At 37.3% G+C, this 15053-nt stretch overlaps 1 protein-coding gene across 1 annotated transcript in view; it reads right to left on the reverse strand.

The window, feature by feature from the left end:
• Positions 1–15053, reverse strand: part of LOC111140770 (integrin subunit alpha 1) — a 169391-nt gene that overhangs the window by 26173 nt on the left and 128165 nt on the right. The window contains exons 14-19 of the mRNA XM_022492960.1: positions 12667–12810; positions 10968–11225; positions 8408–8538; positions 5086–5252; positions 3590–3726; positions 1279–1389 (exon numbers count right to left, since the gene is read on the reverse strand). Of these exons, the coding sequence (XP_022348668.1) occupies positions 1279–1389; positions 3590–3726; positions 5086–5252; positions 8408–8538; positions 10968–11225; positions 12667–12810 (948 nt within the window). The remainder of the gene's footprint in view (positions 1–1278; positions 1390–3589; positions 3727–5085; positions 5253–8407; positions 8539–10967; positions 11226–12666; positions 12811–15053) is intronic.

Consider the following 15053-nt stretch of genomic DNA (forward strand, 5'->3'; position numbering starts at 1 on the left):
CCGCTCTTCTAAGCATGTCCCAACTCTCCATTGCCACCGTCACCTCTAGTCTAGCCATGCTTATTCTTCCCTGAACTAATGCAACAGATTCCTAAGTGGTCTCCCGCACCCACTCTTGTTCCAACCATGGTTCCTCCAATCACTCTCCACGTTGCAGCTGGAGTAATCCTTAAAAAGATATAAATCCAGTGCTATCACTGAAACAATTAAAACTACCAACAGCATTCCATTGCTTCAAGATAATCTGTGCAGTAGCATAAAGCCCAGAACGACCTGGTTCCTTCCTATGCCTCCCTCCCTATCCCACGTCACCTTCCCACCTCGCTCTTCAGCTTCAGCCACATTAGAGAGTTTAGTACAGTTCCTTTATGCCTCAGACCTTTAACACATGTTTCTGTGCATAAAACACTGCTCCCTCCACTCCTGTGAATAGGATGGAAAATCCTCCTAGGCTTCAGGTCTCAACTTAAATGTCACAACTTCTGTCTGCTTAGGCAGAAGTTCCCATCAAACAATTAAATTTTCCTCCAGACCACATGCTTTAATCCAACTAATACCTGTTTCCTAGGTTAGACTGTAAACTCTGAAGCTTGGTACATATAAGACACCCAATCACTATTCTTGAAAGGAGGAAAGTGAAAGCAAAAGATACGGGTGTAGAGAAAACGAATTCCCCACCCCGAACGTTTGCTCCACTGGTGCCACCCCATCTTTCTACTTGCTCACTCACTCTTTCTCAGGGGCAAGACAATGGACTCTGTGGATTTGGAAGCAGGAGTGGGGTGAATACAGCTCTTCCCACCTCTTCTGCTCTTGGGGCAGCACTGTGCCCATGGGAGCCATACATTCTTGCTCTCTATCTTCATTCTGCAAGTTTTATGAGGTGGGCCCCCTTGAAAGAGGCCTGAGATTGATGAGCACTGCTGATGATGCACTTGGTTATCTGTGGTCTAAGCCTTGTTCAGCAGGAGGACACCCAATATGCCTAAGCCATAAACACCAAACCCGGTGTTTATTAGTAATAAAGGGAATTCCTGTAGGCTAACCCATGTCCTTCTTTCAATTGGTCCTAAATTTAGGGGAGATAAAAATAGGTGCTATTTGTAAGTTCCTCCAACAATAGGAAGCCGAAGAGTTGAGAAAAGTCTAGAAGAGTCTCATTCCTTTTTTAAAAAAATGAGTTAGGGTTGTATGTATGTATCTATGTGTTTTAGGGTTTTTTTTCCCCCAATATGTTCACATGCAGGCATCCTGAATTTAAAAAAAAATCCAACTTACATATTCATGTACTGAATTTGGTAGGGAATCATCAAGAACAGGCCCATTTTCTGGATCAGTCAGATTAAAATCCAAAGTTATTCTTACAGCGTCCCGAAAGTCATGCTTGTCCTACAGATTGAAACATAACATATTTTATCATTGGTATCATATTTGCTGCATGTTCTGACCTTGTTATGGCTTCCTTCTTCTGCCCCTGTAGGTCAGGGTTACTGGAACATTTTTGTGCACCTGATCGGACACGATGTCATCAGGTTTTTGCTTCATTGGAGAGACACTGCCTTCTACCATGATAAGGGACACTGCTGAATGCAAAGGCTTCTGGATGACCAGTTGAGTCACCCAGCTTCTCAGCAGTCCTGCTGTAGTAATAGGATGTGCCATACTTTGCCATGGCAGCGTATACCACCCTGGGCTCCTTGCATAGGAACATCTTTTCTCTTGAGATCTTGAGCTAAAAACTGCCATGTAATACTTCCAACCTCAAATGAGCAAAGTTGCTTTAAATTGAGTTGAATTTCATTAGTATAATATATGCCTTGAGTTGCAAGAATTTTATAATGTCAAATGATATGTAAGTGATATGAATGCAATCAATATTTTTTTTTTTTAAAGATTTTATTTACTTATTTGACAGACAAGTAGGCAGAGAGGCAGGCAGAGACAGAGAGAGGAGGAAGCAGGCTCCCCGCCGAGCAGAGAGCCCGATGTGGGGTTCGATCCCAGGACCCCGGGATCATGACCCGCGCCGAAGGCAGGGGCTTTAACCCACTGAGCCACCCAGGCGCCCCAATATTGTTTTATAATATCATGAGTACCAGCCATCATTTATGGCATGTCTGGGATTATGAGCTTTACACACATTATTGAGAAGTATTTCAACAGTCCTCCGAGATGAGTAACTATTATAGTCACTATTTTACAAATGAAAACCTGGGCCTCTAAGAGGCTAAACAACTTGGTCAAAATCACTTGGAATGTGGGGAAGCTTTAAGACAAATTCCATCCTGGCTGACTGACTCCAGAACAAATGTCAATGTATCTATTAAAATCTAAAAGAATTTTAGAAATTTTGAAACTAGATCATTCCTTTTACTACCAAGTGCCTACACATAGCTAAATTCTACATTTTAGACAAATATACACTAAGTGATTTCTAGCAGGTTGAAGGCAGGGGCATGGTCTGGTTTCACACCCTTTCAAATTTTATACAAGTTCTAACTCCTAAATGCTCAGTTCTGATGAAGTAAATAGGAGGATAACTCCAGTTTTTTTTTCTTTCTGATTATAGATTGATCTTAGTGTTGATAGATATGTTAATTTTGATATATACTATGGGGAATATTGACTTGAAAATCACTGAAGAAAAATACAGTACACTAATAGGGATGTTTCCTTCCCTGACTATAATATCTTAAAAAATATAGAATATGAATACATCAAGAATATAGAAATAAATCAGATGTGGGGGGAAATCGGCCTGTTTTCCTGTAAAGTTCCAGGATCATGTATAAATCTCAAGTCTGTCTCAGTCACTAAAATCAGTATTTTGTCATTATATCCACTCTTCCCTCTTTTTTTTTTCTTTAAGTATCATGTGCATTATAAGAAAATGTTAAAAAAAACTCCTGCCCTTATTGGGAACATTCTCTCTTTATATAATGACTCAATAAAATGTATTTAAATGGTTCAAACTGGCTTCCTAGCCATCTTTGGAGATTAATAATTTGCTTCCCAAGCCTCCCTTATTAGTGTAATAGAAAGAAACTTAGGTAGCACAAAGCCTGTGGATGATAGAAAATAGCAGATTTTTTTCTCTTCGATTTAAAGTCAAAGAGTGAAACATATAGTTCAGTAGACAAGAAAGGACCCCAAAAAACATATGGCCCAACAGTTTCTCCTCAGGGCATGTAAGCACTTACATCAAATGTAATACACATTTGACAGATGAGGCCCACAAAAGTTAAATGATGTTTTCAATTTGAAAGAATAAGTGAATGAATGCAAAAAATGAATGAATGAATGAATGAATGAATGCAGGTTTCTTATCAACTAGTGCCATGTGCCTTCTACTATCCCATAATATACAGATAACTGATAACACACACAGGGAAGATGAAAGATGGTTTTATGAAATGCATCTGGAAATTAGAAGATCAGGCCTGTGATTTTCTGATAAAGTGACCAAATAAATGAAGTTTACTTCATCATGTGCACTTTGAAATAAAAATCATAAGATTGACTTGAAATAAGACATTTATGCTTTATTCTTGATTTGGAATAAAGCAGTTATAACATATGATTTACTTGCCAACATGTAGAAGGAGAGCTTAGTGCATTCTGATTCTTCAACTGTGATGTTTCTTTGAATCTTTCTTTCTTGAGTTCCAGAGAAAAAACTTCGTGATATTTGTCTTAGTGAATCTAGTGTGACGCGGTACTGCATATCTGGAAATAAAATGACAGAAATATTTGCCTGGGGTGATTTTCATATGGTTCAGTTCATTAAATTAGCATTATAGAAAAATCTCTTGAGCAAACAGTCAACAGAAAGTTTCTATTACTCAGCTTATCTACACTACTATAGTACAATGGTAGTCCCAGTCATGATAACCTTCAGAACTACTTTCTCTCTCTGTGTGCGTACATATGCACACCCACACACTCATACAACATGTACACCAACATAGAAACTAAATTTCTGATTATGCATGGGTTTATTGGGTTTTCACTTAAATTGTTTTTTTAGTTTAGCAATGTTGAAGCCCTGTTTAGAATATTGATTTTATTTCAATAGACAGAAAAATATACACTAATGAATTCTTATATATTTTATGAAAAAGTCACTTCAGACTCTTCAAAGCATGTAATCAAAGAAGATTACCAAATAAGTTTCATAAAATAGGTGTACCAAAATAAAAAACAAGTTAAACCTATACTTTCTAAAAAGGCAATAATTCTACTTATTTGATCACTTATTTTATAAAAATAAATGAGACTGAATAATGCTGTATGTGGAAATGTAAATCATATTTTATATTTCTATACCTAAAACTAGTCAGAGGGCTATTGGAGAGCACAATTATGCTTGAAGAGCAAACTAAGAAAAACAGATCTTAAGGATTAATGATTTTTCATATTCTATTTACATTTAGTTTATAGAGTAAATTACTCTTTTGCAGCCAATGACCTCCACAGTTTTGACTCCAACATATTTCAATATCATTATAAAAATACCTCAGGAAGTGTATGTGTAGGGAGGAGGACATTCCTAGACTGTGCCTGAGAACACACACACACATGTCTGATGCTCAAAAACCAGGATCACATTCCGAGTGGAGCAAAGAGATCTCAGAAAGTGGGGTGGCAAAGCATTCACGTCCTTTGCAATAGCAGTCTTAGTAAAGAGAGGGCAGGAGAAGAAAGAGAGGGTTTGTGAAAACCCACAGGAAGGAAAACTGGGCTCCTAGGGAGCCCAACGTCCAAACTCTACTTCTGAACTGGTATTATTATTATTGTTTTTAGCACATCGTAGTTTGTGGTAAATGGGAGAGCCAGAGGGGAACCATGGACTGTGGAGACCATTGCATATAAGCATATAGTTTCTTCTCCAGATTTTATTGGGTTCTGTAACATATTCTCTCTTCAGTAGATATTTTTTTCAAGGTTCAACACGTTCACAGGGGTAAATCTGATATGCAGATCCCTACCATCGGGGAAAATACTATATCTTAGTGGATGTCATCATGTGGGAGCAAATGTATTGTTCTCCTGCCCCAAAGTACTTGGTACACATAAGACACTTACCAGCTACAAAAATCGTGTCTTCTTTGGACTTTAGTTTCACATCGAAACACACAGTAGCATTTATGCATACTGTTTCCTTTCCTTCCACACGGCAGTTTTTCTTTTGGATATTCACTTTATTGGGTTCAAAATTCATGGTCACTTTAACTACAGCCACATCTCGGGACCTACAAACAGAAACAATGACAATTACTCCCCCATCTTCATATTTAATGAATGCCATCATTATGGGAGTGCAGTGCGAAAGCACTGATGGGGATTCTTTTTTGTGTATAGTTGGGCTCGCAGGATTCACTTTCTTTGATTTTTTTAAAAGATTTATTTTTTATTATTTTTAACAATTTTATTTATTTATTTGAGAGAGCGAGTGAGAGTGAGAGAGAACATGTGCATGAGCAGAGTGCGTGCAGTGTTTTCTCTCCCCAGGGAGGCCTACATACCCTCTTCCCTTCCTCTAATAAGATGGTATTTAAGTCCGAATTCTAAGCCACCTCAAAGAATTACTCATTTTTCTTTGGGTATCTCCCATGTACACACGGGGTATGCGTGTTAATAAACTTGTTTTTCTCTTGTTGTATATGCATGTTAATAAACTTGTTTTTCTCTTGTTAATCTGTCTTTTGTTACAGGGGTGTCAGCCAAGAGCTCAAAAGGCTAGAAGGAAAATTATTTTTCATTCCTTACAGTTCATAAGTCAAAAATCTGTTTTGCCTGTGACGGAAGGAAGATGGAACCACGTGCTCAGGTGCAACCTCAGAACCAAAACCGTATTTTGGGAATCTTTGAGTTTGTTCCCAATCTGGAAAGAGTCCCAAGGCCCATGGACAACTCTTGTGCACTGTAATACTTGTACAGACAAGTACAGGTACTATGGATACGTATCTCGTGAATACATAAGTCTTTGATTTTCTTTTGCATTAAAATATTCTAATTATTTTTATTTTAAACATCTTATCCATAGAAGACAGGGAAACATAAAAAAAGGAAACAAAGAAAACAGAAATCACTTGTAAATCTACCACTCAGCAATAATTACCATTAATATTCGATGTGCTTCTTTTTCTCTGTAGAAGAATATATCTGTATATGTATAAATGTGTGTGTGTGTATAGAGAGATACACACATGCACATACATCCATACATACTTTTAAAGCATCATAATATAATGAACAGATTTCCAATATCTGTATTTTTCTGGGAACGTTAGTTTTAATGGCAATATACTATTCCAACATATGCATGTGTTGTAATCTATTTACTCGGTCCTTCATTAATTTATTTTTTTTAAAAAATAGTTACTACCACAGTGCTGTGATGACTCTAAAGATTATATATCTTCAATGTAGATTAAATCTTTAAAAATTTAGGTAGCAAATTCCTTGTTAAAAAGTATGAATATTCTAAGGCTCTTTAACACTTGTTGGCAATACCTTCTAATGCATTTTAACCACTTTACTCTTTCACCAGCAATGAACTAGCATGTCTAATTCCCTGCTCAGTAGTTTGGATCCTTCAGGAATGAGGCTGCCTTGACCACTTTCCTCCGCACATCCCTCTGTCCCAACAAGGTCTTTAAAGGGGTTATGGTGCAATTTATTCCACAAAATGGGGCTCTCCATATCTGTTCCTGAAAGTCCCTGACTGGGGTGGGCTTCTGTTTATTGCCTGCCATCTATATCCACTCTCAGTCCCTCCTTTGGCATCGTAAATCTTGGTCTTCGTGTCCCTGTCTGTTGGTCTGGTCCCTTCTGCTGGGCAATCACAGGGTACAACTCTGCCATTTTGGCCCCTCAGTGATAAAGCACTGACTGGGGATAAAAGAGGATAAGTCTTCAGAGCTTTTTAAGAAATCTTTGAAACAAAACTGGAGAGTAAAAATTGCCCTTATAATGTGTGTGTGTGTGTGTGTGTGTGTGTGTATAGTGTGTATATATATATATATATATATATATATATTTTAAAGATTTTTAAAATTTATTTGACAGACAGAGATCACAAGTAGGCAGAGAGGCAGGCAGAGAGAGAGGGGGAGGCAGGCTCCTTGCTGAGCAGAGAGCCGGATGTGGGGCTCGATCCCAGGACTCTGGGATTATGACCTAAGCTGAAGGCAGAGGCTTTAACCCACTGAGCCACCCAGGTGCCCCATAATGTATATATTTTTAATAGGAGAGTGACTACACTAAATATTTTTTGAGTTAAGGTTATCATAATACATTAATCCAGGATTAACAGTTTAAACTGTATCCTTTGTTGCTGACACTGGTGACTTCTGGTGTGGAGCCCTGCTCCTGGGTGAGCCCTCCCCACAGTCATAGCTCTGTGCTGCCCAGCACTCTCGTTTCTTAGGCACCACCTTACAGTTTTCTTTTCCCCCTACTGTACAGTTAAGACATTTTTAACATAATGATTATTATCTGTGTATAGTTTAGTGTACAATTTTTATTTGACCATAAGTTTTTAAACATTATCTCTATTTTTAGTTAGAATTTCTTTTCAAATTTTAAAGTTGAACTAGAGTATATAATATTATATTAGTTTCAGGTTTGTAACATAGTGATTCAATAATTGTATTCATTATGCTATGCTCACCACAATAAGTGCAGTTACCATCTCTGTATGGTATGGTAAAAATATTATATATATATATATAATATATATTGCATATGTTATATATATACGCATTTATAATAAAAACACAGACAATGATACACAATTATCTAATTATACATATTAGGTAAATGAGTAAAGAGTCAATTACCCTAAAAAGTTTGTGAACTACTCTGGGGTGCCTGGGTGGCTCAGTGGGTTAAAGCCTCTGCCTTCGGCTCAGGTCATGATCCCAGGACCCAGGACCCTGGGATCAAGCCCCGCATGGGAATCTCTGCTCAGTGGGGAGCCTGTTTCTCTCTCTCTCTGCCTGCCTCTCTGCCTACTTGTGGTCTCTGTCTGTCAAATAAATAAATAAAATCTTTAAAAAGTTTGTGAACTGCTCAAAGTTAGGCATGTTTTCTTGTTTATATAATTCTCTATGAAGCCCTCTTCTTTCCTATGCTGCTCCCTAAAACAGAATATCTACCTTAGCACCAAGCACATAATAAATACCCCAAATTAAGAGGTGGTTCTACTTGTTCCTTTAATATGGTTTCTCCATTTTAAGATTTGATGACTCCTTCAGCTTCTTTAACTACATAACTTTAATCTAAATAATGGGGTACAAAAGAAAACAGGTATTTGGTATGACAGGAGGTCCAATCATACTCTGAGCTATGAAGCTATTTGTGAAGTATTACCCGATGAATTGGATGTTATTAAAATACATACCAGAAGAGGGCAGCACCACCAAGGCCCCCAATAGTCACATCAGTCAGACCATCGCCATTTAAATCCATTTCTCCATGGATAGACTGGCCAAAAAATTTTAGTGTCTTGCCGTCTCCACCTGATGGAATACGCTGTGAAAGTCCCAACAGAGAGTTTTTATGCCAGAAGTGTCTCTTCAAAAACAGTTTCAAATAAGTCTGAGAACTTGGATTGGGCAACAAAAAATGAAAATTAAAGATCTTTTGGAAACCCGCCTAAGAAGCCCCTCATGTGGTGACAAGCTGAATTACTCAGTTGTTACCAAAGGTTATTCTTTTTATAGTGCAGACAAAATAATCCAGGGTTACTGACACCAGAGAAAGGGGAAAAAAATTTTATAACGTCATCTTGTCTAATGCTCAAGGAAAACATTGTGAGTAACTGGCTCTCCTTTCTAGTTCCCACTCAGTCCCATAACGCAGAGATATTTAAAGATACTGGAACCTTGAAAACACATCACACATGCAAGAGAGGGAGCAGAAGTTTGTCACAGGGGTCAGTTTGGGGTTTACTGAATTTGGTGGGGTAGCTGTAAATAGCACATGCCATCAAATACATTTGCCAGTATATGATCTTCTTTGCTAAAGTCAAGGGCACTATAAGCTCAATAGGTACAAATGAATGTGAAGTTCTTGATGAGTGATTTGTGCACATACCTGCACAGAATGTGTTTAATATTCGTACTTCCTGACTTAGCTTTGGTTCAAACTGATAATACTTTAATAGAACCTGATGGCAAGCAGACAGGACTGACAGACCCTCCCTAAACTTGAGGTCTTCTTGAAAACCATAAATTAAGAAGCCAAATAAGGCAAACCAAATGGAAACATTTTTCATGCTGAAAGGTTTGTGGCTCATTGGGAAGTATTTCCTTATTTTCAGCAAACGAACCAGAAACATCTGCCTCATTGGTCTTGGAGGAGCTCATTCAGTTTGATTCTGCATTATCACATACACAAACAGCACCTCCGGTTACTATGGAAACAAGCGAGCACATCCTCACCTATCCTTGGGAAAGCATTTTGCCAATAATTAAGCAAACTCAGGTGTAATATTCTTTTTTGTTGTTATTTAAAGCTGCACTTCGACTAACCACCATTTTACAAAATAAATTTCTTATGACAATCTATCCTCTTATTAATGATTTAAACATCCTCTTTTTTTCTACTGCAAACAACATTTCAGTAAGTTTTCAGGATTAATAGTGAAGGAATAAAGTGGCAGAACATAAGAAAGAAATGCCTCCCTGCAGTTCCTCCTTCCGTCATGTTCCCATGGTTAACCTTGCCTGTTTTCAGTTAAGTAATACCATGAAGACTTTTGAATTTTTTGAAAACAGATAATTTACTAAGTGGATGGAAGTTTGTTACTAAAATATGCCCTTTACTTTATTGTCTCACTAATGTCATTATGACTTTATGAAAAATAAAGTACAACTTCACTTGAATGGATTTTGAGAATTCTGTTGACTATAGTACAAAAAGAACAACTATAAAAAATAAATAATTGATGTTCTGATTTTCTTTTCATGTTATATAAGTAGTTCAATGCCTAATTGCTTATGGTTACTTAAAAACAGACAATTACATTAGAAGAATTCCTTTAAACTCTCCTACTTTTATAGTGCATCAAATGCTTCTGCAAATTGGTATTTTTCTTTCTTTTTTTTTTTTTAAATATTTTATTTATTTATTGGACACAGAGAGAGAGAGATCACAAGTAGGCAGAGAGGCAGGCAGAGAGAGAGGAGGAAGCAGGCTCCCCGCTGAGCAGAGAGCCCGATGCGGGGCTCGATCCCAGCACCCCGGGATCACGACCTGAGCCGAAGGCAGAGGCTTAACCCACTGAGCCACCCAGGCGCCCCATGGTATTTTTCTTATGCAGGAAAAAATTGCATTTATGGATTAGAACCATTAACTGATAATAAATTTAAAACCAGAACAACAAAAATCCCCTGCAAGTTAAGCTTAGTTATTCAGATTTTTTTCCAAGAGGGATTATTTGTGAGGAAATTATAAACCTTCAGGAATCCAAATTCAGTTCACAAAAACATACCAATTTAATTCATAAACATAAATGTTATGCAATTTCATTATAACACAGATACTGAATATAAAAACAATAACCTCATCTTCTTTATTCGCTAAATCATATCATTATTATTCTCTTATTCAGAAAGTGGTATCCTCTTTTTAGGATCAGGCACACTGCAACTGTTAAATCATATCATTAAAAAGTGTTCATTTTTTTGGTTCGTGTTTGACTATTCTGAGAGTTCAGATCATGGAGACTCGGCAAATAACAACAGAAAAAAAAGACCAAAAAAACCCAAAACTAGATAAAAGGATAAAATACAAAATAATGATCCTGTAAAGAAACCTTAAAAGAGAATTAAATCTAGTTTCCCAATAAAGTCAGAAGAAAAAATAATCAAATAACTCATGAAGCAAGACAAGAAGCAAGCCTAGCATTGAACCCACTTATCGTTTAAGGTTGGGAATGTGTAGGTTTAACTTCTTACTTGTGCGTACTCCTTCCTGATAGTTTTGCCACTCCCATGATAAATGTACACGGCTCCCCCATGATCATCTTCCAGGGGTGCTCCTATCACAATGTCATCAAACCCATCAAGATTGAGGTCTCTCACTGCAACGACAGCTGTTCCGAAACGAGCCCCGCATGGCTCATTTTTGTTTTCTTTTGTGCATGAATTGTGCTTCAGAGATGAGCAGCAAGTCTGCTTAATGGGCTCCAGGCTCATTTGATATTCAAACCTTGTCTGGAAGAAACATAAACAGGATACTTATGGATTTCTATCATTACTACAGCACAGTGAAATTTTTAAGTACATGCTAAATCACTACTGTTAAAAACCATTTGTACATCAATAGGAAAGTTTGTAAAATTTCTTAAAAAGGGTCCTTATCTGAGAGCCAAGTTAAAGATTTTAAAGAACAGACTGTAGAAGTGGGGAAGAAGGCATACTGAGGATTATAATGGATTCTCTTTTTAACGCAACTGGGTGAGTAGAGGACTCCCAGAATGTTTTTAAAGCCAAAGAACTGAATGTTTAAAATCCTTAGTTCAGGTCTTTATTCTTCCTTCATCCCAAATCTGCTTCTTTGAAAAGTCTCTATATAGTCTCCTTTATAGGGCAAAAAGGAAATTACTCTATCCAAAAACCAAATTTTTCCCAAAGCTATCTAGAGCAAAAAAACAAAAAAGCCCAGCAAACTCAGTAAGGACAGGGCTAGTAATGATGGGCAGGAACATAGGTTCTAGGAAAAAAGGAAAAAAACAGCACTGGACCAAAAAAATTGATGAGAGGAAGCAAACAACATGATAGGATGAAAGATATATAATTTATGAATTAAAAAATTAGTTGGAGAGACTCTAAGAATTTAAAAAGCTAAATAGGTGAATACTGACTTTGCTACAGACAACAAAACAAAACAAAAAACTCTTCTAATGAAGAAATCAAGAATTATTTCACCTAACATGTGATGTCTAAAGTCAGGAGCGGCAAACAAAATCTCACTCCAGTCCACTGAAGTATTCCAAAGACCATAGAAGTTTGCTGAAACTGGTGTCATGGCCTTAAAACACACAACTCCATAGTCTCTCTGCTTCCCCTACTTTAACTGTTTTGACAGCTCATGCAGTTTTTTTTTTTTTTAATTTTTAATTAACATGTAATGTATTATTTGCTGCAGGGGTACAGGTCTGTGAATCGCCAGGTTTACACCCTTCACAGCACTCACCATAGCACATACCCTCCCCAGTGTCCATAACCCAACCACCCTCTTCCTACCCAAGTCCCTCCAGCAACCCTCAGTTTGTTTTGAGAGATTAAGAGTCTCTTATGTACCTAATGCAGTTTTAACTGTTAATGTTCCCAACACCTCCAGGCCGGAGCGATAAAGGGCTGCCCTGTGAGTTTGTTTAGCAGTTTAATGAAACTTATCTTTATTTTATATTTTCTGCTAAAAAAGAATAGCTCACATCTCCAAGTAGAAAACATCTAACAGTTTGAACTACCTTACTAGAATTCTAAAATGTTCATTAAAAAACTGAGGAGTTGGTGGGGGTAAAGAGGCCCTGAAAAATTCTTTGCTCCTTTTTCCAAAGTGAGCACAAAATTGGAACTGCGTTACTTATTTGAAATGGGAAGAAAGAAAGAGCTATTCCTGAAATTCTACCAAACTCAGAGCTACCATTACCTGATTCAGAGCGTACACATATACTTTCCCTTGTTCCTCTTTCTCTGTTCCCATGTACATGGGAGCTCCAACCAGAAGAATGTCGGTATTAGAATCTTTATCAATGTCAACCGTCGTTAAAACACTGCCGAAGTAGGAACCAATCTAGGGTACAAAACAAAACAAAATAGTCTGATGAACATTGGAAATTCTCAAGATAGCTAAAAGCCTGCACTTCTTTTACTTATCCTAATCTAGAAGAGTATTTGAGATTTAGACAGACATAGAAATAAAAATAAAATATAGAAATGGACTCTACCTGAGAGCTCTTTATTGGCTCTTGTGGGGGGGCTAGTAAACAGGCAGACCCACCCTTGAGGGTGAACAGCTGTCACAGATTGTGCAGCCTCAGTGTAAGAAAAATGGCTTCCTTTAGATTTCATCCTAGCATTCTTTTTTTCCCGAAAAGTAGAAAAGATAAGTAATGCACCACGATTTTTTTAAGGAAATAAAATGAGATTAAACAATAAAAGGTATTCTGGGATGGCTTCAATATAATGTTTATATGTATAATACATGTATTTATATGTATTTATGAAATAGATACATATATGTATATATGTATGAAAAATATGAAATAAAATACAATAGGAAGAACTGATTTGTCTTGGGATACTAGTGCAAGGATTTCACCTTGTAGACTTAGAAGATTGTTTACTCATGCACCTGATAAATTATTGAACACTGCATCTGAAACTAATGATGTGCTATAAATTGGCTGATTGAATCTAAAAAAAAAAAAGGACTGGAGCACCTGCGTGGCTCAGTCGGTTAAGCCTCTGCCTTCAGCTCAGGTCACAATCTCAGGGTCCTGGGATCGAGCCCCGCATTCGGCTCCCTGCTCATTGGGCGCTTGCTTCTCTCTCTCTCCCTCTCCTCTTCCCCCACAATGCTCTCTCTCTTTCTCTTTCTCTCTCAAATAAATAAATATTTTTTAAAAAATTGTTTACTCAACAAAAGGCTAAGTCTTGTCCTAGCACTTGTGGAAGATAAAAAATATAAAAGGATTGCAGGGGGACCATCCCCTTGCAGCAACGTTTTGTTTTTTAAAGATATGGATATATTTTAGGGAAATGTGGGAGACTTACACTTCATTATCTAAATGCAATAACCTTTCCAAATTTTGATCTGTGTTAATATTTGATGCTCTTGATAACTGTCTTATTGAAACTTCCTGTTTTGGCTTCCATGATTTTAATTTTGCTCTCTTGATTCTGCCATAATATCATAGGCCACCCTTTGTTTTCATCTTTGCTGGTTCCTTTTCCTCCTCCCGTGCCCCAGATTTTGGTGTCCCCTAAGCTAAGATCTGCACTTCCCCCATTCTCTTTTCTAGATGGCCAATCCTTCCAAACATTTCTATTACTGAAAATTGCAAATTTCATTCTATCTTCCTCTCAAGGCTCCAGGTCTTCATTCTTAGACATTGCTAGACACTCAGACGACTGCTAGACGTTGGCTTTTGAATGTCCTCTCCTCATAGGTTATAAAGGATTTAAAAGGTTGTTTTTTTTTCCCCCTAAAGTTGGATTAATTACAAACACAAATAAAATACTGTAAGATCTAGCAACCTTGGGGCTTCATTCCCCCATGACAATAGCCATCTGGAGCTGAGTGGGAGGTAAATGTTTAGATGGCTCATGAGCTGTCCAGTCCATGGTTCCCACCACTTCCTGCCGTCTTCTGTGTAGTAGCTTTATTTATTTACTTTATGTTCCTGACACCCATAATGATTTGAATTTGAGCTCACTGTTACAGGGAATTGTAAAACCAAATACCATTTAAAAAACGTATCTACACTGCTTGAGTTGCTGACATTCTAATAATGGTGCCACCTTTCTCTCAGATTCCCAGGCTTGAAACTTAAATCATTTATAATTTAAATCATTAACTTTCATGAGCAATTTTTCACAAAATTTTCACTTCCTGTCTTGTAGACAATTAACAGAGTGATATCAGACCCAAAATGTCATACAAAATGCTTCATTTTACAACCCTGTCAGTTCCTCCTTATTTATGTCTACTACACTCCTTCCTTTTCCGTTTTTATTGGTGATACATCATTTTAGGCTCTCCTCACCTTAGCCTTTTTTAGATTGTTCATGCACTTTCCGATTATGAATGTGGGCAAAGGGCTAACAAAACCCTTTCACCAAGTTTTATTATTTTATACAAATGAGAATCTTTATATATGAGGCTCTTACTTTTGGTTCGCTCTAACTCTGTTCTCCTGGACATCTGTGGGGGAAAGGAGTTCAATTATATTACGAAGCAATATCGAAAGTGGTAAAAATAATCTCTGGTTGGGACGTTGCATTTAGGCTGTGGGGATTTACAGATACCTGATG

Source organism: Enhydra lutris, unplaced genomic scaffold (assembly GCF_002288905.1).
Source record: "Enhydra lutris kenyoni isolate GAN:26980312 unplaced genomic scaffold, ASM228890v2 scaffoldscaffold5, whole genome shotgun sequence".
Classification (NCBI taxonomy): domain Eukaryota; kingdom Metazoa; phylum Chordata; class Mammalia; order Carnivora; family Mustelidae; genus Enhydra; species Enhydra lutris.